The 25,391-nt window shown below is 52.2% G+C and overlaps 1 protein-coding gene across 6 annotated transcripts in view; it reads left to right on the top strand.

Moving 5' to 3' along the window:
- PKNOX2 (PBX/knotted 1 homeobox 2) overlaps positions 1-25,391 on the top strand; it is a 296,595-nt gene that overhangs the window by 233,612 nt on the left and 37,592 nt on the right. For all 6 annotated transcript variants that reach the window (XM_053659460.1, XM_037134196.2, XM_037134198.2 and 3 more), the window contains one exon: positions 18,029-18,200. In XM_053659460.1, coding sequence (XP_053515435.1) covers positions 18,029-18,200 — 172 coding nt within the window. The remainder of the gene's footprint in view (positions 1-18,028; positions 18,201-25,391) is intronic.

Below are 25,391 nucleotides of genomic sequence, written 5' to 3'. Positions count from 1 at the left end.
CGGAGAACCTGATGTGTTGCAGGCATGGCCCGCAGCCAGAGTGGCTGGGTGTGGGGAGCAGAGGCTTCATGGCCGCCTGCAAGTTAACCTGCATGGTGGGCTAGTGCTTCTGTGGGGGATGCAAGAAAGGAGAGGAAAAGGACATGGCCTCTGGAAACTGTCTGATGACTTGGGGGTACAGCCATGACACCCCAGTTAGATCACTGCTACTCAAAGGACAGCCCACAGTGAGCAGCCTGGCACCGCCTGGGAGCTGATTAGAAATGCAGAATCTCAGACCCCACTCCAGCCTAAGAGTTGGTGATCTGCCCATAACAAGATCCCAGATGATTCATATGCACACTAAAGCCTGATCCTGGGCAATCTGTGGGCACCCGCCCGCAACCCTAGGCGCAGGGACCTAGCTGGGCACAGAGTGGAGTCTGGAGAGACCCCCAGATCAGTGCTGTGCTAGCCTCTGAGCTTTAGTTTCATGGCAGAAACCCGTCAACCAGTTCAAGACACAGCCCGTGTGTGTGCTTGGCACCATGTCTGACACAAACTATAGAGGTCCCTTGTTCCCACCAATTGCTCCTTGGGCTCCATAGCCCTTCCCAGTGTCCCAGGATCCTTCCCCACCCAGGCCAAGCTGCAGGGGAGGCAGGTGGTCCTCTGTGGGAGGCGTCCATGGGGACATCACTTCTTCCTGTTCACCTTCACACCCAGGCTTTACCTTCTCCCACCAGGCTGACCCCCACAGCCCTTGGAGTTTGCCCAGCCCCTCTGCTCTGCAGCCCCTGCCCACCTCCTGCCCCAGGGCCCTCTCCCGCAGCCACACCTCTCTCATTAGTGCCAGCTGCCCTCTCTGTAGCTCTTTGAGATGACTGGGAGGAAGCCCGGCCCTCTGTAGGGTCGAGTCATTTTAATTAGATTGGCCTGCCTGGGGCAGCCTGGCTGCTCCAAAGCACTCAGGGAGTTGGCATTTCATGTCAATAGATGTAACAACACCCTTTCTATTCAGATTAGTGCCCACACTGACTTTTGGGAGCTCCCACTGCAGCCCCTCCCAGAACCGCAGATAAAGAAAGAGTAGGGGACGCCCCTCCCTGCCAACTGGCCCTCAGCCCCCCCCCAGGGCAGCAAGGGGCACTGTGACAAAAAGGAGGGGTACAGGGTGCCTGTGATGGAGGGGACCTGCCAGGGCCCTTGAGATTTTACTTGTGTATGAGGCTGTGTTACTGACATGTACTGGTTCCTTCGGATGCGGGCACAGTGCGTGTGCGAGTGCGTGTGTGGAGGGGCAGAGGGGAGGCCCGGTCTGTCTTTAATTGGATCACACCAGAGCATCATCTGGGCTAATCAACCAGGCAGCCAGGACTCCCTCGCAGATTAACAACTGCAGTCTGGTCTGAACAGATCCCGTGATTGGGCGCATGTCTCGGGTAATTGTGTCTGTGCCCAGGAACAAAACTGGGAAGGGGTCTGAGGAGGGGGCCTCCCCAGGGCCAGCAGCCTTGGACCCACTCAGGTTTCTCTTCCTCAGTCTGGGATTTTCCCTGAAGAAGTTATAGTGTAGCCTCCTGCTGGTGTGCCGGTGCTGCCCAACCTGCCGGTTAGGTTTCCAGCAGCTACAGAGAAGGGCCGAGAGGCTGAGGTTAATTCAGCGTTCACTCTCCCTCCTCCCCTCTGTCTCCTTCCTTCCCCTTTGAAGTGAGTTGGTTCCCATGGAAACCGTGATGTCCTGGGGAGCAGGAGCGAGGCAAAGAGCTTGGCCTGGCCAGGTGCAAGTGGAGGAGGAGGTTGGCTTTGCTGAGACTGCTCTGAGGCTCTCGCGGTGGTTCTCACCCCTAAGGCGGAAAGCCTCTCTGAGAAGCCAGGAAGTGCCTGCTCAGCCTGAAGAAGTTGCCTGTTACTGATGGGAAACGCTGCATGGAGGCCTGAGCACTGAGAACACAGTGGGGCCATGTACTTTGCTTCTCCATTAACAATGCTAGAGATCCGAGCTTTGAATCAGGTGCAGAGGGTGAAAGCCTGCTGCAGCCCATAGGATGACCCTCAAACAACACGGGGTTAGGGGTGCTGACCCCGGGGCAGTCAAAAACCCGACTGTGACTCCCCTAAAACTTAACTATAGTCAGTCTTTCGCATCCACAGATTCAACCAACTGCAGAGAGAACACAGTACTTTTGATCTGTGGTCGGGGAGGCAAAATGCTGTTGGCGTGTGACCCACAGTTGGTTGAATCACGGACAAAAAAGCCATGGATACGGAGGGCCATGTATTTATTGGGAAAAACTCCTTGTATAGCTGGGCCCATGCATTTCAAATTCGAGGTGTTCGAGAGTCGGCTGTGTTTTTCCCTTGTGGCATCACTCACAATGAAATTGTGTGAACATTATTTCCTTTTTAATATATTTTACTGATTATGCTATTACAGTTGTCCCATTTCCCCCCTTCATTCCCCTCCACCCTATAAACCCCCTCCCACTCACATTCCCTCCCTTTAGTTCATGTCCATGTGTCTTAAGTTCTTTAGCTTCTACATTTCCCATAGTATTCTTGCCCTCCCCCTATTTTCTACCTACCATCTATGCTACTTATTCTCTACCTTTACCCTTCTCTCCCACCCATTCATTCCCCTGTTGCTAACCCTCCATGTGATCACTATTTCTGTGGTTCTGTTCTTGTTCTAGTTGTTTGCTTAATTTGTTTTTGTTTTTGTTTTAGGTGTGGTTGTTAATAATTGTGTTTGCTGTCATTTTACTGTATGTGTTTTTTATCTTCTTTTTCTTAGAAAAGTCCCTTATACATTTCATGTAATAAGGGCTTGGTGATGATGAACTCCTTCAACTTGACCTTATCTGAGAAGCACTTTATCTGCCCTTCCATTCTAAATGAAAGCTTTGTTGGATAGAGCAATCTTGGATGTAGGTCCTTGTCTTTCACGACTTGGAATACTTCTTTCTAGCCCCTTCTTGCCTGTAAGGTCTCTTTTGAGAAATCAGCTGACAGTCTGATGGGAACTCTTTTGTAGGTGACTGTCCCTTTCTCTCTTGCTGCTTCTATGATTCTCTCCTTCATTTTTATCTTGACTAATATAATTATGATGTGCCTCGGTGTGTTCCTTTTTGGGTCCAACTTCTTTGGGACTCTCTGAGCTTCTTGGACTTCCTGGAAGTCTATTGCCTTTACCAGATTGGGGAAGTTCTCCTTCATTATTTGTTCAAATAAGTTTTCCGCTTGTTGCTCTTCCTCTTCCCCTTCTGGTACCCCTATAATTCGGATGTTGGAACATTTAAAGGTGTCCTGGAGGTTCCTAAACCTCTCCTCATTTTTTTTGAATTTTTGTTTCTTCATTCTTTTCTGATTGGATGTTTCTTCCTTCCTTCTGGTCCACTCAATTGATTTGAGTCCCAGTTTCCTTCCCATCACTATTGGTTCCCAGTGCATTTTCCTTCATTTCACCTAGGGTAGCCTTCATTTTTTCATCTAATTTGTGACCAAATTCAACCAATTCTGTAAGCATCCTGATCACCAGTGCTTTGAACTGTGCATCTGATGGGTTAGCTATCTCTTTGTTGCTTAGTTGTATTTGCTGTGGAGCTTTGATCTGTTCTTCCATTTGGGCCATTTTTTTAATCTTGTCACACCTGTTACATATGAGGGGCAAAGCCTTAGATGTTCACCAGGGCAGGGCAACCCAGTTGCTGGGTTGTCATGCTGTATGTGGGAGCGGGGTCCGAGAGGGAACAATGGCATTTGCTCCGCCTTCTGTTGGATATCAGTCTCCTCTGCTGCTTCCCCCAAGCAAATTGGGCCTTTCTGGTGCTGATTCCCATGTGGGTGGGCTTGTGTACATTCTAGGACCCTGTGGGTCTCTCCAACAAACTCTCCTGTGAGGCTGGGAGTCTCTCCCTGCGCCTCAACCCTCACAGGTATTTTCAGTCAGTGTTTTGAGGCTTCCCCCCCAGCGCTGGGATCCTGGGTTGCTTGGTCTGTCTCACTTCCCAGTTTCACCTGGTTTATCCGAGTGTGAGTGTGGGACCTCTGCGTGGTCAGCCAGCTGCCTTGCATGAAGTGCCTTGCTTCACAATTGCCACCTTGCTAGGTCTGCCCATTTCCACCCCGCACCCAGGGTCTGCCAGCTGCCACCTGCACACCCAGGGTCCGCCCACTGCTGTCTTGTGTGCCCAGGGTTGCCTTGTGCACCAGGTGCCATTACTTTTTGTGCCGTGACCCCTCTCCCCTCTGCTGCCCGACTCTACCCTGCCTACTGGTCTGGATAAATGAGTGTATTTTAACTCCTTGGTTGTCCGACTTCCACACAGTTCAATTTTTTGTCAGTTCTGATTGTTATTTTGTTCCTAAATTGTTGTTGTCCTTATTTTGGTTGTGCGAGGAGGCACAGTGTGTCTACCTACACCGTCTTGGCCAGAAGTCTCTGAACATTAATTCTGTTTCCCTTACCAGACTGTTAACTCAGTGAGGGCAGGGCCTGTATCTGTTTTGCTCATTGATTTATCCCCAGTGCACTACGCACCACCTTAGAGCCAGCAGCTTGGCTGATGTACCAAATCAGTGCTCGTCGAATAGGCCTGTTAACTGGACCGGGCAGTGCTCCCTGCACACTCCGTGGTCCCAGGTGGTGTGGTGGCAGAGTGGCTCTTAGGAGAGAGGAGAGTCCTGATCTGTAGCTTCTGCCAGGCTCCACGGTGTCAGTGCCTGCAACATGGCCCATTTCAAGCTACCAATGTGCTGCCACTAAGCAGAGTTGAGAAAAGAGGCACAGGTGGCCTTCGGCTGCCTCAAGTACAAACCCCACACAGGTGGTCAAGCTGCAAGCTCATTGTCTCCGTGTTTAAACAGTTCAGCACATGTACAACCAATTCTTTGGAATGGTTTTACTCCTCTCTTTAGCCATGACCTTGGTCTTCACTGGCCTGTCTAGTCTATGTCTGGTCTCGAATTTAAAAGGTTCTCTCTTAATACATTAATACTCAGAACAGTACCTCACACAGAGGTTGTGCTTTGTAAGAGCTGGCAATTGTGATTTTTCTCCTTAACCACGAGGCGGTGAATTCTCTCCTTACTAGAGCGTGCCCAACACTGTCTATCTCTTTTTCATCTGCTTGAGTAAAGGTTCCCCCTTCACCCCCAACTTCCCCACCTTCTCCAAGTCAATTCCCAGCCTTTCCTGCTTAATGCATGAACAGTTTCCTTCCCGGCAGCTCCGGAAACCCTGCCAGGCGTCACATCACTCTTCTGCCTCTTTATTTTCTCAGCTTTCAGAATTGTGACCTTTCCTTCCAACGCTTCCAGCCCTCCCTCTCTCCACAAGCCTCAAACTCAGACCTCCCCTGCTCGTGTGTGACCTGCTGTCCCGTTCTAGTTCAATAAAAGCAACACCCATGTCCAGAGCCCTGTGCAGATCATGCTTGTTCCTGTCTCACCAGACTGGGCCCCTCCAGAATCCACACTCATCTGGAGAAAGGTCAGAACAGGGCGGTGGCAGCATTCACATGGCTCCCTGGTGACCATCCTTCTGAGGTCACTGGAGTCCCAGGCTTGATCCCGGTGGTCTGGTAGCTCCAGGTGCCAATGCCGCAGAGTGGCCGTGCTGGGCAGTGGGACGAGCTCTGGAAATAGACTTGATGATCACTAGCTCTGTCACCTTGGGCACATTAGTCTCTCTGAGCCTTTCATGTTCTTTTTTTAAAACATTTTTATTGTATTTTTTCCATCACCATTTACCCCCTTTATACCCTCTTCCCCCTCCACCACCCCTCCCCCCTGCAGGCACCACACTGTTGTCCTTGTCCATGAGTCCTTTTTCTTTTCCGCTCAGTCCCTCCACCCCCTGACCAGCACCCCTACAGCTGTCAGCCTGCTCTCTGTTTATGAGTCTGGGCTTCTGTTTTCTTAACTGTAAAAAGAAAATAGTAGTAGCTAGACTAAAATGAGATCTTATATTACAATACCTGCCATGCAGATCACTGTTTGCTAGGTAGACCTGGTGTGTGTGTGGGGGGAGTTGGAATAGAGGGGCCGGCGTGTGTCCCATGGGCTGTTTGAAAGGTGAAGGGGTTGGGTGCGTTTGGACGGGTGGGACCCAGGGTGAGGATCACAGCCTTTGGACTTAGATCGCCTGGGTTTGCCCTCTGACTTCACAGCGGGACACCACCACCGAGCCTCATTTCCTCGTCTGTGAAACAGCTAAGAACAGTGCTCTCTCCTCATCAGGGTCCTCACGAGGATTAAGTGAGGCGATGCGCTTAAAGAGCTTGGTAACGAATCTGGCATATGGCCTTGGCGGGGCGACTCAGTTGCTTGGAACATCATCCCATACACCAAAAGGTTGCGGGCTCGATTCCCAGTCAGGGCACATCCCTAGGTTCTGGGTTTGAATCCCAGTCAGGGCATGTATGGGGTGGGGGGCAGCTGATCAATGTTTCTCTCTCCCTTCCTCTCTCTAAAATCAATAAACATATCCTCGGGTGAGGATTAGAAAAAAGAATCTGACACAGGGCGAGCCCTCTGCCGGTGGTAGCTGCTATCAGAAATCCGAGGGGGCCCTGACTGGTGTAGCTCAGTGGATTGTGTGCAGGCTGCGAACCAAAGGGTCCCAGGTTCAACTCCCAGTCCAGGCGCATGCCTGGGTTGCGGGCCAGATCCCCAGTGGGGGCCACATGAGAGGCAACCACACACTGATGTTTCTTCCTTTCTCTTTCTCCCTCCCTTTCCCTCTCTAAAAATAAATAAATAAATATCTTAAAAAAAAAAAAAAGAAGTCTGGGAAAATGCAAGCAGGGCTTGGTCAGGCTGCAAAGCAAAGCCGAGAGGCGATGTGGCAAGGACCTAGAAGGGAGGGGGCTCCCAGGTGGGTGGTCTTCGCCCCGCCATCCAGCTAAATGCGCACCGAGCTCTGCTGTGTGGAAAGTGTCCCAGTGGGTTCCAGGGGGGGTTCTCAGGAAGCAAAACTCAGTCTGAGGAGTGGGAGGAAGATGCCACAAAAAGTAGCTGTCATATGAACTTGGCACATAAGATGGGCTCAGACAAGTGTCTGCGGAATTGACTGCAAGCTTCTGGCCCACCATGCAGTGTGGGAGAGTTGCACTAGTTACCCCAAGGGAGGTGAAACCCTTTCCTGGGGTGGGGCTGGAAGATGGGGTGGGAGGAACCCCTAGTTTGGGGCTGGACAGAGGTGACAGTCCTCTGAGCAGCAGCTGGGCCAGGACCCTGGGAACTGGTCCTTCCTAATGAAGTGTCTTTGAGGGAACTCTTCCACCTTGTGACCGAAGGGTGTTCTGGCTCCAGGGAGCTGACCCTGGAGCTTAACTCTGTGCCTTCCATGGCATCGTGCTTGGTCATTCCTGGAATGTGCTGGGCGAGGTTGCCGGGGAATGGTCATGGGAGAAGGTCAGCCATGCCAAGTGGGAGTCAGGACCAGGTGCTTCTGGACTAGGTGCTGGGAGTAGATGCTCCAGGCTGCATCCCGCCTTGGGCTTTATGGGCTGGGGGCTCTAGCAGACACTTTCTGGCCTTTTGAAGGAGGTAGATTTGCTGGCATAGAACTAACAACTCAACTGCTGCCTGTAGTCAGGGGAACGACTCTGCTGGAGCCACAATCTGGATTTAAAACCATGCCCATTCTCCCCACCAGCACCAGGCGAGCCGGTTCCCTGCCCTTCCTAGGCATCTGAAGACCTTTGCCCCCTGGCCCAGCCTCTGCACATCCCGCTGCAGTCCCAGAGGCTGCCCTGGCTGGCCCATGGAGCAGGTATGTGCAGGACTAGTAGGTCGTGCTGCATCCACAGCTCCCCGCCTGGCCCGGGCAGAGCTGAGAAGTCAAAGGTCCTGGCGAGGACAAGGCACACCAGTATGAGATGTGGAACTGGAATCCCAATGACTTCTATCTCATCAGGTGATGTCAGGATTAGAGGAGATAACCAATGCAAACAGGACAGTGCTCCTCAGGTAGAAGGCATGCAGTGAGTGGTGGCTTCGTCTGGAGGAGTCACTGGGCTGGATCTGCTCCCAGCAGTTAGGCCCCTGCTAGTGTGTATGGAGGTGGGGGGCAGGGGCTGGGGCGGAGGGAGAGGCTGCAGGCAGGGTCTCTGCCGGTGCAGATGGCCCGTGGCTTCTCACCAAGGCAGCACTAAGCCAGTCTTAGTGCCACTCTCTGTGCTTCCCAAGCACTGGTCCATTTCATGGTCAAGACCATCACACTGAGACTTCAGTCTGACTTCTGGCTCCACCACTGGGCAGATCATCTAACAGCTCTGGAGAAGCTTTCCTCCCCCACCAAGGAGGCATCAGAGGAGAAAATGAAAGATGGATGGAAAGGTTAAAGCCCTGTCCAAACACACAGAGGACTGTGAGGAGAAAAGCTTCCTTTGGAAGCTCACCCAATGAGCAGGGGCACTCATGGACTGCAGCGGGCTTGGCCCTCGAAGGGAAAATGTGGTGACCCAGCTCCAGGACTCCAGGACACACAGGACACGAGGACAGTAGAGGGTTAAGGGGGAGGAGGAGGAAGTAAGTCCAATCACCACTCAAAGATAGTACATGGAAGGGGGAAAGAGCCCAGATTTGGAGTTTACATGCCCAGATTTAAATTTCAGCTCGTTTACTTATGAGCTGGAGGTGACTATTTAACCACATGGCACCTCAGTGTGCTAATCAGTAAAATGGGAATAAGGGTGTTGGGTGTTTAAACGCAGTTAAGTACATGGGAATGCACTTGTAACTTACAAAGTGCCACCGAATGTGCGTGGGTGTGTGTTTAGTCACTGCCAGTGACCAAGTACAATGGACAGAGTGCCCCTTTCTCCACCGTCCCTTTCCCGAAGTGCTTTCTATTTGGGGCTGTGAAATCCCTGGTGACGTGGATGGAAGCTCTGACTGCCTCTCACTTGCTGCCTAACCTCCGGAAAGATGCCTCTTTCCTCTGGGCCTGAGTTACCTCTCCTTAAAATGAAGGGATAACGAAACACCAAGGATAACACAGGCTGCTGGGGATGTGGAGAGAAGGGAGCCCTCACGGAGTGGTGGTAAATTGGTGCAGCCACTATAGAAAACAGTGTGGAGGATCCGCAAAAATTTAACTACCGCCTGATCCAGCAATTCCACTTCTGAACGTAGTATATCAAAAAGAACAAAAATACGAACTCAAACACCTAGTGCACCCATATGTTCATAACAGCATTATTTATAGTAGCCAAGACATGGGAGCAACCCAGGTGTCCATCAATGGATAAATATATAAAGAAGATGTATATGTATGTACATATATATGTATGAATATATGATTCAACCATAAAAATGCAGGTCATCTTACCAGTCTCAACTTTCGTAACAACGTGGATGGACCTTAAAGGCATTATGCTAAATAAGTCAGAAAGAGAAAGACCAATACTGTGGGATTGCACAGGTGGATTCTGAAAAGACAACAAACAAATCAGACCCGTGGAGAAAGAGGTCATCCTTGTGGTCACCAGTAGGGGGCGGGGAAACTGGAGGAAGTGGTCACAGGCACACACTGCAGTCATCAATAAGGCACACACACACGGTGCCACACAACACGGAGACTGTGGCCGACACGGCTGTGTGATGAACAGGGAAGCCGTTCAGGAAGGAAATCCCGAGTTCACATCCCAAGGAGCAATTTTTTTTTTCATTTTTCTTCTTTTTATTGTGTCTGTATGAGAAGATGGATGTTAGCTGAGCTGACTGTGGTAATCGTTTTACAACGTATGGAAGTCAAACCAACATGCTGTACACCTTACACTTATACCGTGAGGTGTGTCCATTATTTCTTAATAAAACAGGGTGGGGGGAAATGAAGGGGCCGGACGTGAGATCCCACCAGGGCTTCAGTTTTAGGTTCTTTGGATTCTTGCTCCCAAAGACGAGCCTTAACAATCACTTGTTTGCGATTTCGCATTTTTAAAAATGTGCCAGCAGGGAATATGTGTGTGTGTGGGGGGGGGTGGGGTGTGTGTATACTCGGATGTATGTGAAGCGGGGGACAGGGGACTGTGGCCTGCCCTGGGCCCCCCACTTGCCAGGAATACACGTGGCCACCACGTGGGGGAGGAGTGCCCGTGGGAGCCGGAGACACTAGGAGACGCGATTCCAATTTAGCGAGGAGAAGCGCTCTCCAAGACAGCTCAGGCTAACATACCGCCCACTGGGCAGGACTAAAAATACACCCGCATGGCACTCACGTCACACCTGAGGCAAAAATACACCCAACCAGGAGCTGCTGGCTTGTTCTCCTCCACCCCGCTCTGCTCTCTCCATCTGGTGCCTCCAAGGGGCAGCGGAGTGGAGGGCTGAGCGGGCACTTCCTTCGCGTCACCCCTCCCTCTAGGACCCTGCCCGCCCCCGCCCCAGTACCCCAGCAGAGCCCAGAGAAGGCAGGTCCTCTTGTGGCAACTGTGGCTAGAGGCTGACAGATGGCAGTGGCTGACCCCAGGACCGTCGTGGGAGTGGATTCTGAGCTGGAAAGAACTTCAGGGCTGTGTCTCAGAACCTTCATTCTCACAGTTGGTGCTGCTTTATTCAGTCATCTGTTCCTATGCACGGATTCACCAAACATTTTTTTCTTACCCAAGGATATTCTTCATTGTTTTTTAGAGAGAGGGGTGGAGAGAGAAAGGACATTGATCAGTTGCCTCCCATTCGTACCTGACTAGAAAGGGAACCCGCAAGCTTTTGGTGTACGGGACAATGTTCCACCCAACTGAGCCACCCAGCCAGGGCGACTCCCCAAATATTTCTGATCCTCTGCTGTGTGACAGGCACAGTGCTTGACCCTTGGAGACTCAGAAGGAGGTCTGAGGAGATGGTGGGCCAGAGGGGCTCACCAGGTAGTGAGGAAGGCCGGTCTGTGCACAGGCAGCTGCAGTCAGTAGAACTGAATGTCGTCAGGGAAATGAAATGAAATTCTTACCTCCAGTGTTTTTTTTATTTTAAAAAACGAGGTTCTGGGTTTCTGATCAATTGTACATTGCCTCTCTTCCTCCTCTTTCTGTACCTCTGTTTGCATTGGACGTGGGCCTGTTCTCCCTGCCAAATGAGTCCATAGAGATGGGAATGTGAATTGATTGGTGTTGAGGTTGCTCTGGATAAAAAAGTGCCCGCACACACCATTCCAGGGAAAAGGAGCAGCTCGCTGCGTGTCTGACGCTTGGTTCACTTCCTCACTGAATCCTTACACCTACCTTCCTGGAGGTGGTATTGTCCCTGTTTTATAGAAAAGGAAACTGAGGCTCAGAGAAATTCGAGAACATGCCCCAAAGTCACCCAGTTATGAGACTCAAAAGTCCGAACTCGTTTCAGATGCCCAGCTTCTCACCCTAAGTTAGGGTGCATTGCGGGTACATACCCTGAATCGTTCCTGATGGTTCAAGGGGAGTAAGGCTTCCTCTCCCCGGACCTACCAGTGGGGGAGCCTTCGTGGGAGGGAAAGCAGTTAGAGCCGAGCCTGTGGATGATCAGAAAGGGCAGGCAGAGAGGCAGGGGTGCGGGGTGGGCAGTTGAGGTGGAAGGACCAGCAAGGCAACAGCAGCCTGGTTTGCCGGAGCTGGAGCAGGGGGATGGCTCAGATGCAGGGGCCTGGGCCACCTGCACCCGTCCATGCACCACACGCTGCCGAGTCTGGGGAGGAGAAACACTGAACAGAAAGCTGAGGCCACACCATGGATGCCTGGGTGTTCATCTGAGGACGTCGACTTGATTTCATTGGCGTCCAGGAAACATGTCATGACAGTCCTCGGAACGAATACTTGTCACAGGCCTTCTGGCCTTGAAGAGGTGCCCAGGAAAGGGGCGGCGGGCCGACCTGGAAAGCGGCTTGGGGGCGTTGTCCCTGATTCTGTGACCCCACTGACCTCGAACCTGGGCCACCAGAAATAGAGGATCAAGATTCCGGCCCTCTAGCATCGTTTCCAGGGTGGTGGGGCTTTGGCAACTCGAGACCTGCACTGTGTGTCTGCAGAGATGTGGTTTGAAGGGCTGGTCACTGCCGGCCCACCTCCTGCCACCTCACCAGCCCGCAGGCTAAGTAAGGTTCTCCTCAGCAGTGTGACCCAGGCCAGGCTTCTGAGCCCACTGAAGATCTCCAACCAGCAGCTTTGCTCCCTGACCATACATTCCACCCCCCACCCCAACCATCATCTGTCCTCATCTCGACCCCCCACCCCCATTGGAAGATGCCACTGGGGCTGGAGGGGGGCAGAAGCGCTGGCCCGGCCTCCCCTGGCAGCCCACCCCCTCTGCTGGGTGAGGCTGGGCTGTGAGGTGAGGTGCGGGATGGACCTGGGGGCTCCAAGGTCAGTCACAGGGACGGAAGGTGGACAGCCAGGCAAGCCGCCACACACTTGGCTGGACCCATAATTGAGGTCTGCAGTCCTGGCCAAGGTCACAAAGGAAGAGATGGCTGAGAGACTCAGAAGTGACTAGCGGCATCATTGTGAATCACAAGGTTTATCACCCAGAAAGAGAATCAACACCAAGGGCTGCCCTGCATGTGACCACTCCCCCGCCCCCGAGGGGCTGCGTTGCTCTGCTTCTGGCTACCTATCCATCCCCGTCCCTGTCTCTCGTGTTCTGTGTATCTGAACCTTTCTAAAGCTCTATAGGTTTGCATTCCTTCGTTTTGCTCTCTTTGCTTCTCTGTGTCTGACCCTCTAAGCAGGAAGAAATGTTTAAAAAATGTGTTTAATGCAGGTTGTCCAAGGAAGAAGAAAAGAAAGCAGTTTTTGTCTTTTCTTGACTCCTTTTAACAAAAGGAAATAAATAAGCTTCTGCCTTATAGGGCAACCCCAAGTCAGGGATGAGCACTTGTAAAAATTACCAGGAAGTTGTGGTTTCCAAACCAGCAGGTCTTTGAAACTGTTAGGAAACCTGCTGAGCCAGTTCCCATTAAGAGCCTCTGTCAGGAGGTGGGGAGGGCTGAAGCGGGCTGCCCTGAAGCCGACCTGCCCGCCTGGGAAGCTCTCAGAAGCCTTCCCAGGGGGTGTGTGTGCATGTGTAAGGGACCCCTCTGCGCTGCACTCAAACTGGAGCTTGAACAAGGGGTCTTGCTGCTACAGAGAGGGCGACATTCACCTCCACAAAGGGCTTCAGCCAAAATCCTGCCCAGTCTGGGGCCCAGGTGTGTGTTGGGCGGGGGAGGGAACAGCAGCTCCTACCCATCCGGCCCCAAACTGGGCATCCCAGGCTGGTGAAGGCAGAAATGCCAGGAGTACTTAAACCAAACCAAGGCTTAAACCCCCTTTAGAAATCAACATAACCAGCTTAATCGCCTTCTGAGACTCATGCAGGGCTGGGATCCTGTGGAGGAGGGGTCCCTTACTTCTTCTGATTGTTATCAGGAACTGTGCACTTGAGCTTGATTTTGGTTCTGGTGCTCCCGGGGAGAGGTAGTGAGGGCGAGGCAGGCGTGGCGACTCGGGAAAGAAAAAGGAAACAATAAAATGTGATTTGAGATCATCTCTTCTTGCCCTCTCCTCCAGCCACGCCACCCTCCCTGGCCAGGCGCTGCCTGCCCTCCCCGCAGCCGGGCACAGTGCTGAGTGGGCTAAATTAGTCCATTAGAGAAATTCATTTCTCTTTATTAGTCTGTGTCAAATCCTTTTTATTAGTGGCTGGAAACGACCTCTCTCCTGCAGTAAAATGTCATGCCACTTCACTCCTTTTATTTGTTCTGCACTGACGAGGCTCCAAATCTCACCGAACTGGTGCAGTAAGATTTATTTCCTCCAAATTTTGAACGGCTTAAAAGAGATTGGGGTGGAGGGGCGGTCGAGCCGAGGTGAAGTGGAGGAGGAGAGAGGCAAGGGCAGGCAAAAGGTGAGCTCATACAGAGGTCAGAGGCCCTAGGGTCTTGGAAGTAGAGTCCAGCGGCCATCTCTCACATCCTGTCCATCATGTTTGGGCCCTGGGTCCGAGTTCCCACATTCCTGCTTCTAGCCTCTGAGGAGAGAGATCTGGACACACCAGTGGGAACTCCTTACACCCATATAAGTCAGATAAAGAGGAGCTCAGGGGAGGCCCGTATCCCAGGCCTAGCGGGAAATCCTTCTTTCCATCTCATGCCTGGCACACGCAAGGACATTCGTGCCCCAGGTGACTAAGACCCCAGCTCTCAGGGTCCCTGCCTTTGACCAGGGCTGCCAGCCTCATCTCCAGCCTCAGGCAGTGGCATTGGTGGGCAGCTTAGAAATACAGGACGACCCTTCGGCAGCTGTGGGCTGGGCAGCTGCGAATGGGGCTGGAGACGGGGCTGGGACCAGGCTTAGAGAAGCCCACAGCGGGACTGAATCACTGGGGAGCTGAGCCTGTTTCTCGGGAGGTGGTGCAGTGTCTCAGCGGTGCACGGTGGTACACGGTACCTCCCTGCGCTGGAGGTAGCAGGTGCCCGATGACGATCTGGATTTATGGAGGGTTCCAGGTGGGCAGAGCACCACCACCACAGGCAGTCACTGACCCTGGCTGCGGCCCATGTGAAAAATGTGGCTGAGCTCAGGTGCCACCCAAACTCTTGGCCTCAGGGACCCAGGGGCTGGGGTAGGTAGAACCAGGGGAAGGAGCCTGGAGAGGGTGGGGCAGGAGTAGAGAGGATTTGGAAGCTGATAGTTTGGCTCAGGTGGGAAGGGGCTGGAGACTAGGAGCCATGCCAGTATCCCTGAAGCCAGCTCTGTGTTCATGGGCCCCTGGTTAATTGGGTGGGGTGGGGGTGGAAAGCACGTTTCCTTCCTCTGAGACATCACAGAAGTTCTAGAAAACACTTCAGGTACATATACCCCAGCACGCACATTCTAGGGAGATCCGACACCTAGAAGTGAGAGGCTCACGTGAAGGACTTCCCTGTTCCCAGCATTTGTGACAATGCCTCCACCCCCGCGCCCCACTCCCTGCAAGGCCAGCTCCGTCTGAGACCCAGGGTCTGACCCTGCTCACCTCCTCACCCTCATCTCCCTCCCCTCCCCTCCTGTCCACCTTGCTCCAGCCACACTCATCTAGACTTTGTTCCAGAAGTGTGCCAGGTTCGTTCCTATCTCAAGTGCTTTGCTCTTTCTCCTGCTTGGATTGCCTCTGCCTCGGAGTTTTGCATGACCATCTCCTCATTGTTGCAGGCTTAACTTAAAGGTCATCTCCTCAGAGACGCCCTCCCTGACCACTCTCCTACCTGCAGGGACAAGGACAGGGGCAGAGGAGCCCCCCCTCCAGCCCCAACCCCAACTCTGGTGCTAGTACATGGGGGACACAGGCACCAGCTGGTCACTCTTTCCCTACTACACATGCCACTTGTGCTGCATACACACAGCACTCAGTCCCCCCACAAAGCACATTCAGAAAATATGTGGCACAGGCACACGCACTGCACGCAACATAGGGCACACGTGCTCTGTACTCACAGTACGCAAAACCTGCACCCCAGCTTCCCACACACAACCCACATGCATCTGTATTATGTAGTTCCAACATCGTGTGTGCACATGGCAGGAACATACCAGACCACACACACGACACACACTGGCTCTCCCCGACAGGTACACGTGTGCGCATGTGCACGCACACTGCCCCCTCTTCGCTCGGCAGCTGCCCACCCTCCCTCCGGCACATGAGGAGGAAAGGAGTGGCGACCGGTGGGGGTGCCCCCCACCACCTGGCACTGTGCTGCGGATTATTAGTTCCTGGTAATTTAGTGCCCTTGTACAGAGTCGATTTGTGCCTTTCATTCCTAATTGATCTAGTGGCTGTTTAAATGGCAGCAGGCATCTGTTGAGAGTAGGAAGGTTCATCAGGCGCAATAATTCATAACACCGTCTGGAATTTGCCTTTCATGTCCCTCAGCTAAACCACAGCAGGCTCTGCTTAAATTACAGCCACCAAGGCTTCCTTTGGTATTCCACTCAGGGCCAGGAGAATCTTGCATTAAACTGGGATCAGGTTAGATTAGACTATAATATGCTGCGGTATTAGTGGCTGCAAATGAAGACTTACGCTGGAGTTTAACCCCTTCACCTGGTTTCTCTTTGTCTTCAGCCAGATGGCTAAGTGAATCCAGTGTTTTCCCTACCAGCTTCCTGGTGGTACTGGATGGACCGTCTAGAGATTTGGGACTGCAGATGGGCCACCCTCGGCGCTGACCCTTTTTTCCCTAGCAGACTGTAACCCAGCCTGCAGCCTTGAGGGTCCCCTGCCTTTGCATTAGCTCCCGAAACAAGGGTTGGGGAGAGTTTCCAGAGGCAGGCTCTACAAGCCAAGCAGCTCAGGCAAAGTAGAGATCTATCTCCCCTCTCCCCCACTGCCCCTGAGCCTGAGTAGAAAGACCAGCAGGCATGGATGGGTTTGAGTGTGGATGGGGCTAAGCGCCTCTGTATTTTGGCCTGGAATAATTAGGATCCCAGAACAGATCAGGCCTGCAGGCTGCCCCCTGCACCATCAAACACTGTGTAGGCCGGGTGTCCGGTTCTCCTCTTGGCGCGTTTAATCCCAGCAGGCTGCAGGGGGAAAGCACAGTCTGTTTGCCTGTTCAGGCCTCACTGTGTTTTCCAATATGGTAGCCACAAGCTACATGCGTCTATTTAAATTAAAATGAATTAAAATTAAGTAAAATTTAAAATCCAGTGTCCTAGACATACAGTCATATTTTAAACATCCATTGGCCTCAACTAGCTGGTGGCTACCATGTTGGACAGCAGGCAGAGACCATGTCCATCATTGCAGAAGTGTTAGTGGACCATGCTGGCCAGAACATCCCTCTGCAGAGGCCTGGGGGGTCAGGTACATCCTTCCTGCTTCCTGCCGTCCCAGCATGCAGCTGCGCTGTGGGGACCACCAGGGGAGGAGTTGGGGCTCCAGTGTCAACAACTCATGCAAATGCAGGCACACTTGCTGGGTGTTAAAAACACAGCAATGTGCCTGCACTGCAGAGAAATGAGTGAGATGCACTTACACATGTGCACAGGCACACATATTAATGGGATCCATATATCTTTGCTGGACTCCAAGCAGACCATGATGAGTGATGTGGGCTTGCCTCCTGCCCTTATGTAGCTCACATTCTAGTGAGGAAGGCAGGTGGCAAAGCAAAGAGCTGAGGGAGCCATCTGCACAGCGCGGGGGAGGAGCAGTCTAGGGAGGTTCCCAGAGTGGGTGACGTCTCAGAGCTGGCGAGGGAAGCCCTTCCATTTACATCACACACCCCAGAACCACACCATGCACCACCCACACTCGCTCACATGCTCTCCACCCCCTGAGTCATTGCCATTCACTGAATAGCAAGTGCTCACCATGAGCGTGCAGGACGAGGCCTGAGGATACAATGACCCTTCAGCCAGGGCAGTCCTGGAGGAAAACAGGAAATAAATAAGTATGCAAATCATCATTTCATTACAGACCTGCTGAGTGTGCAGTGCTGGACAAGTACAGGGAGGTGGTTTCATGCTCTGGGGCATCCAACCTGAACTGAGTAGGCTCCCAGGTGCAGGACAGGCAGAGACACCTGTCCAGCAGGTGTGGACCAGAATTCAGGCTCACACACATGCCCTGAATACGCTCACCGACACGCAGGTGCCACCCTTAGCTGGCTCCAGGCAGCCAGGAATGGGTTTGTGTTTAACCACCAATGTTCACATCCAGGACTTGTCTGGACACTTCCCACATTTTCTTCCTGGGTTGACCTTGAACCAGAAATCGACCTTGAACCAGAAATAGATACCTGCTTCTTCAAAGGGTTATACCCATCACTCTTATTAAATGTCCACACAGTTTATTGTACCAAAGAGAAAACTTAGGCCTCTGTGGGGAGGAAGGCAGGCCCTCTGAGGCCCCAGGCATGGGAGACAGGATCTTCCCCACCAGTACATGAAATACTGCCATCTAGGCTGACTGTGGAGACTGGGGACATTCTCAAGGAGGGGGACCTTGGGAGAAGAAACGATGGGAGTGTGGGAAAGGGACCCTGGTGGCTTCTGAGCCCAGGCGGCAGCCAGAGTCTGTGTGCGCATGTGTGAGCTCCTGCTATCCCCCACAGGCACCCTCTTTTCCCGCTTCTGACGCTGCTGTTTGAGAAATGTGAACAGGCCACCCAGGGCTCCGAGTGCATCACGTCCGCCAGCTTCGACGTGGACATCGAGAACTTCGTCCACCAGCAGGAGCAGGAGCACAAACCCTTCTTCAGCGACGACCCGGAACTGGACAATCTGGTAAAGACCCTCCAGCCCCACCCTGGCTAGGGTCCCCTCCAAATGCCGTAGAGAGGATCCTTTTATTCATTCATTCAACAAAAAAGTGCTGTGTGCCCGCCATGGGAGAGGCACTCGATGCACCCCTAGCAGCTGAGAACCATCTCTAAGTCCCTCAAACCAAGAGCTGCAGGACAGGCGCTGCTACCGGAGCTCTCCTCTTCTCTGGTCTCTGTCTGCGGCAGCACCCGCCTCCCCTGCCCAGCCTCCTGCAGTGCAGACAGGAGGAAAGGAGGGTCGCCACACACTACATGTCTGGGGTAGTGGTTCCGAGGGCTGGAGTCCCGGTGTGTTAGGAAATCTGTCGGGCTGCCCAGAGAGGAGCCAATGGCTGGGCACTACTGTGCAGAGGATGAGGTGGCGGGTATAGTCAAGCGCAGCAGTAGCTAGAAAGACCTGGAGACACAGTCATGTTGCAGAAGAGGCCAAGGGATGATCCTGCCCATTTAGGGGACAGAGAAGATCAGGCTCCTGAAACTAGTTCCTCATCCAGATCATCACTACAGCTTTTTGTTATTTTTATTGTTTTTATTCTTTACCTGGGATATGTCCATTGATTTTAGAGAGCGAGGGGTAGAGAGAGAAATGTTGGTGCGAGAGAGCGACATTGATCAATTTTTTCTTGTGGATGCTCCAGCTGCGGATGAAACCCACAACCTAGGTACGTGCTGCGGCTGGGGATCAAACCTGCAATCTTTTGGTGCACACGATGATGCTCCAATGAGCAGAGCCACCCGGCCAGAGCCCCTGCAGCTTTTTTTAGAAAATATATATTCTTAGGCCTAACCACCAGGAAATTGTGAATCTGAACATTTGGTGAGTCTACAACCATCTGTTTTCTGGGCAGTTGCAGTCATCAAGGTTTGCTAGTCACCAGATTAGATGGCATCTGAAATTCCCAGGTAGGCCCAGGAATTCTGCCGAGAGAGAGAAACAGAGAGGGTGCTCTGTTCATTCACTGTGAAAAACCGTCTTCCTGGAATTATTAGCCACAATTCTTGATTTTTCTGTGGGTGGATTACCCAGATGACGCATGGCGAATTTGGAAACCCTGCAAAACTCCCTTCCGCAAATTGATTGGTCCCAGTGCTGACCTCTCGCATGCAGAGGTCAGCTGGTACCTGCTCCCAGAAGGGAGACAGAAAAGCAGGTGTGGCTCCAAATAGGAAGAAGGAAACATGCACGTCCACACACGGGCACTGGTGGTGCACTGCAGAGCAGATTTCGGTTATTTGGGTATTAGTACGTGTTGCAGGGATCCACCCACCGCTTTCCCCAAGGGTTGAATGTGATGTCTATGAAGTCCAGAGAGCTACCAGGAGAGCCCGCCCTGGCCTGGACATGTGGGCAGCGAAAGGATGGGGCAGCGTTCAGAGAGGGAGCAGGCCTGGGCCGGAGGATAGCCCCTGCCACCCTCAGGAGCACCGGTGCCCTCCCTGCCTCCCTCTGCCCGGGCCGGAGAGAGCAGCCACACTCCCCAGAAACCCAGACCCTGTCTCTCAGGCTCCCAGAGAGCCCTCCCCATGGGGGTCCCCAGCTGGTCAGACAGTAGTGCGGGCTGGTCTGGCCCTGCCTCGCTGGTCCACTGATAAGAATCCCAGCCCAGCAGCTGTGAAACTGGCCTTCAGAACCTATGCCCACAGCAGTCATGGAGTCAGGGGTGAGGCAGCCATCTCTGTGGGAGCTGGCATGGACGGGGTCTGGGTGAGGCGGTCAGAGCTCTGTTCCCTCACTTGTTACGAAATTGAGGCCTGTGCTGGTAGGAAACACCTAAAATGAGACTGAGTGGTGTGGAAAAGTGGAAACCCTCCTTAGAGGTAGGAGTCTGGGGAACGTAAGCCTCACACACCTGGCCCAGTGCCACCTGCCAGGTGAGCTCTGGAAGGCCCACCAAGGACAGCCTCCTGTTCTCATACAACCTGGAAAATGCCAAAAAGTGCCCCGCTCTGTGCGCCCCCCTTGCCAGCACTGCCTGGGTCTCTCTGGGTCTGTTCACTGAAATAATTAGATTTCTTGATTCAATCCAACAGACCTCCGTTAAGCGCCTGCTCTGCGCCAAGGCTGACCGAGGGAAGGGGATATTGTAGACGCTGCCACAGAAGCCCTCACCCTGCAGAGCTCCCAGTCTCAGGTCCCTGGCTGGGGGCGGGCCAGTGGGCAGAGCCATCCTTGGACTTCCCATCCGCTCACTGGACCTGATCTACCTAGAGGAGTTAGCCTTAGTCATGACTGGTTGATTGGTCAACTATTTCATTTTTTTTATGATTTAAAATTTTTTTCAGTTCCAGTTTACAGTCAATATTGTATTAGTTTCAAGGGTACGGCGTAGTGATTAGGCGATCATGTCCTTTACAAAGTGGCCCCCCCCATGGTGGGTCAGTTATGTGAATGGGGGCAGTAGAAGGAGCATCCAGTAGAGATGAAAGCCCCAGGGCCAGGCTCCCTGCTGACCACGTTGAGACTCTGATGACTTCACTCCTCGGAGCCAGGGCTTCCTCCCCTGTGGGCCTCGCACCCCCTCCCCAGGGACTACACGTTCATGAGGTGGCTCATGGGACTAAGTGGCCCCTAGGAACGCGTGTCATCCCCAGTTCGCTCTCAAATGCGGCATCTTGAAGGTAAGGCATTCTAGCTTCCCAGCCTTGCCTCCCAGACCCCGAAACTTCACTTGGGGAGCCAAGAGTGCCCTTCACTGCCCCTCTTGTAGTCCCCTGTGGGGAGCGGGGGTGGGGAGGCCAACCACAGGGGCCGTCATTAGAACAAGAATCATGTAGCCAGCACAGCCGAAATGCACATAATTAGAAATTAGAAAAAGGTCAGATCGCGTCATTATCAGCTCAATCAGCTGCCGAGCGCCTCAGCCAGTTAATCTGGCATCTGTATTTTTTACAACCCTGCACACGTAGCCCAACGGACTGTAACTCTCTATCCGGACAGATATACTGCGCAGTGGAGCAGGGACATAAAATGAGAGACCCCAAGCAAATGAGCTGAGATAATTGGGAGATTTATTTTATATATGTGTGTGTGTCAGGGCGGCTTTCTTCTGCCCTTGAATATTGACTTTCACCGATGGAGTCGTCAGGAGGACACTGGGGTCCCCCAAACTTTGTCCCACCCTGGGACTTCCAGCTCTGAACCCACCCTCCCCCCAGCCCCACCAAGCCCTCCTGGGTCCTGAGTCCTCCCCCCTCCAGCTGCCCCCTCCTCCTCCAAGCGATTTGCATGTTGTGCCAAGCCCTGCTCCCAGGCGGGTCTCCCAGACAAGCTCCCGCGGGAAGGGCTGGCTGAGCTCTCCCAGAGCTGCCCAGGGATCAGAGGCGCCCAGGCTGCAGCTCCCGAGGGATCTCCCCTTCCCGGTTGGCCCGCTGCTCCTGCACACGTTAGAGGAAACACGGCTCCACAGAGGAGCAAGTCTGTTTAATGGATGCAGACAGCACAGCCCAGAGAAGGGAAGTGACTTGGGGCCAGAACCAGGCGTGCTGACTCCTAATGCGGTGCTCCTCCCACTATGTCACCCACCTCTCTTCCCCCTGAGGGCAATAAAGTCCTCCTTTATCTAAGTACCCCCGCTCCCTCTCCCCTCAGCCCCACACTCTGACCCTGTCTAATTCCCATTTCCAGCTGGTGGTGGTGGGGCTGCAATGCCCCCTAGCTAGCTGCACCGAGGTGCTCCCCACCCCAGTTCTTATGCCCACCCCGTGCTCACCAGGCCCCTTTCTTACCTGGTCTGCTGATCTCCTGCTTCGGTCCAACAGCCTCTGACTGGCAGTTGGTAAAGTTTGTAAAATTTGCAAGTTCCTCAAACCCCTTTGAAAGGTAAATGCTTTTTGTTTTATAAAATCTGATTTACGGGCCCCCAGTGGAGGGCCACGGTTTTATATATTATGCAAGATTTCAAACCGAGACTGTAAAACCTACGGTTTCAGTTACATGCATGGAATTTTTTTATGTGTAAATTTTTTAACATTTATGGGGCACGTTTTAATGAGACCCTGGTGTGGCTCAAGGGAGAGATTATGGCTGCCTGACCACGAAGCCAGCTCCAAAATGGGGGCCTGCAAGCCCTGGGGCCCACGTTGCAGAGACAGGGCCAGAGGCCCGAGGCTGGGAAAGGGAGCCAGGCCAGAGGTCTGGGCCCAGAGAGCCCCACCAGCCCCACTCAGGGTCACTCCAGCCCCCCAGGCCTAATCCCAGAGAGGAGCGGGAAATCCTGCAGACACCTAGAAAGGGAGAGGAAGGAAGAATAACCCAAGCTAGCGACGGCTAACATTTACAGAGCACTTATCAGACGGCAGGTGCTCTTCTAAACACTTGTCATGGAATTTCTTACTAAGGTCTATTTTTAAACCCACAGGCACATAGTATTATGATTCCTATTCCCACCTTAAGGAGACTAAAGGTGACGTCTGTCCCTGGCCAAGGCACACAGCTGGCACGAGGCAGGGGAGTCACCAGCGTGCCCTCCTCACAGCCACGCTGCCCTCTCACTGGTCTTTTCTCAGTTCTTCCCTAGCCCCCTCTCAGCCCCTCCTCAGTGTGACTCCGAGGGAGCCACTGTTATTATCCCATTTTACAGAGGAGGAAAGTAAAGTGCAGAGATCACATGTATTGTCCTGGGCCTTTGAGCAGGTGGAAGACCCTGGCCTCAGCCTCCCAAACCCATTGTTCTCTAGCCTCTGCTCTGCCCTTCAGTTTTCACCATGGCCCTGCGCACAACTCACAGAGGAGGGGCTCAAGGCCCAAGAACCCAAAGCCAGCCAGTTACAGACCCATGGGTGTTTGCACCAGGCGGGTCTCCTTCCCAAAGCCCACCTCCCTTCTCCACACCACACTACTCTCCATTGGAGGATGTCCAAGGAGAAGTGCCAAGTCATTCACTCAAAAGCATTTAAATTGTCATATGTAATGTCTTCCATAAAACGTCCATTCTATCGCCCGGTAATGGGCAGTTCCCAGCCCCTAGTCCCCATTCTTCTTCCAAGTCCCCTTTCTTGTTCCTGGGACTTTGCCCTTAGAACTGGCTGGGCAGGGCTTGCCTGGCCTGGAAAAATTTCCAATTCGATTTTAGCCTTGGCTGCCCTAATGACCACCAGGAAATATCAGAGCGTGTGTTTATAAATTCCTTCCTCGGTAAGTGAGGGAGAGCAGTTCCAGCTCCCCGGCCCCGAGATGAAAGAGGGCCAGCGCCTCCCCAGCAGCATACACACACCGTTTTGCAGGTACCTAGTCTCCAAGCCTCAGTCCCCTTGTCTCCAGGAGAGATGCGTCTCGTGCTTATGAGACTCAAATGAGCTAATGGAGTGAAAAGCATTTTGCAACTGGCAAAGTGCTCCGCATGTAATTTTTTTTGAAAGGCGAGATTTATTACCATCCAGTGAAGAGGCCATGACCCCACAAGAGAGGCCCCTTTTTAGAAGGGACTTGGCTGTGGAGGGCCCACGTTGGCATAAAGAATTGATGTTTATCACAGAGCTACTCTGTGCCCAGAACATTTACATACATTATCTTATTCCATTATCACAATAACCCTACCGTGCAGACATTATTATCATCCTAAATTTGACAGAAAGGTAAAACACGTGGCCGGAACGCCCAAGCAGGAAGCACTAAGTGCAGAACGTCTCGCCACGTGGCTTCAGAGAGAAGGAGGCGCCCCACCCTCGTTCCTCCCCGGGACCAGCAGGGCTGCTGCGCTGTGGTCCGAGGTGGAAGTGTAAGGCTGCAGCTCGTTCTGCTCCTTTGAGGGGCACTTCATAGAAAACTAGGACTGTTTCCTTATTTTGGAAAAGCGGGGAGGGAGAAAAGCTGAAAGATGAAGCAAAACTTGGGGAGAGGAATTAAGGATGCATTTGTCACAGTTGAGGATGATATTAAATTACGTGAAATTGTTATTGCTGTAGAAAATTTGGAATAACTTTTTATATGACATTGATTATTTAGAAAAGTAGTTTAATACATCAGGGTTCTATTCTGATCTATAGGCAAAACCCCAAAACTATAAACACAATGGACAAAGAATGATTTATAAAACATAAATATAGAAGAAAAACCAGGAATGATTATTTTTTTCCCATTAGCTGAAGATGGAATAGTACTACAAAGCCAACAAGATACTAGAAGTTATTAAAAGAAGTTTAAAAATGTACATGCTTTTGGTTTCCTGTGGTTTCTAAAGCAGTTTCATATTCTTATCCCTCTTAGCTCTTAGCAAATCTTGTGAGTTAGGGATGATCATATTTCCGTTTGACAAATGAGGAAACTGAGGCTCAGAAAAGTCACGTGCCTGGCCCGATATCACCCACTTTCTCAACTGCAGGCCCGGACTCAGATTCCGGCTGCTTGACAAGCCGCCACCCCTCGGTGATGGCTTTGCTGGGCTTTTCTTCTGACACTGAATAGGTCCTGCATATTCATTGCCTCGGATACCATTATGATTTATTCTGCCTTCTTAAATCTTTAAACCAAGTCTACTACTCCATGAAAAAGTAATCCTTTGGCTGCGCTTTATCAGGCTGAAAGGCGGGGCCCCGCTGAGCACCAAGCCCCAGGTCCGGCTCAGGCGCCCTGTGTGCGTTTCATTTCAGCAGAGCCGGTCGGGTGCGTCCTAGTTTTATTTTGTTTCACTTATTTGCATTTTCTGATTCTTTTTAATAATAATAAGTACTTATGGGCTATGTTTTTAAACAAATGATTAAATATGAGTACTTTTCTGTATGTGAAAGTGTGTGTTACTTCATGAAAAGGATCAAAAATAAATAAGCAAATAAAATGGTGATTAAAAATGAAAACTAGGCCAGTGAGGGGAAAGCTCAGAAAGAGAAGGAAAGCAGAGAGGGAGAAGTGAGCTAGAAAGTGAGAGAGAAAAAAAGAGAAGAAAAGTTTAAGGAATTAGGACTCTCTTGCCTGGAGGAGACAAAGTAATAGGACGATTTATTCCAGTTAGAGGCCTTGCCCAGCGTACGGCGCGTAGTCAGATGATGTTTATGGTGAGTGGGGAACCTTAAATTCAGGGGCGCTGTGCTGAGAAAGACACTGGGTGTTCTCGGTGCCCACGGAAGGCTGGATAAGCACTTTCTGTTGAGGCAGGAGACAAGCCGGCAAATTCACAGAAGAATCCGATAAGCAGACTGAGAGAACGGAGAGGCAGTC

The sequence above is a fragment of the Artibeus jamaicensis genome, unplaced genomic scaffold (assembly GCF_021234435.1).
Source record: "Artibeus jamaicensis isolate MK-2021 breed Jamaican fruit bat unplaced genomic scaffold, CSHL_Jam_final scaffold_660, whole genome shotgun sequence".
Lineage (NCBI taxonomy): Eukaryota > Metazoa > Chordata > Mammalia > Chiroptera > Phyllostomidae > Artibeus > Artibeus jamaicensis.
This window is presented reverse-complemented; position numbering and strand designations above follow the sequence as displayed.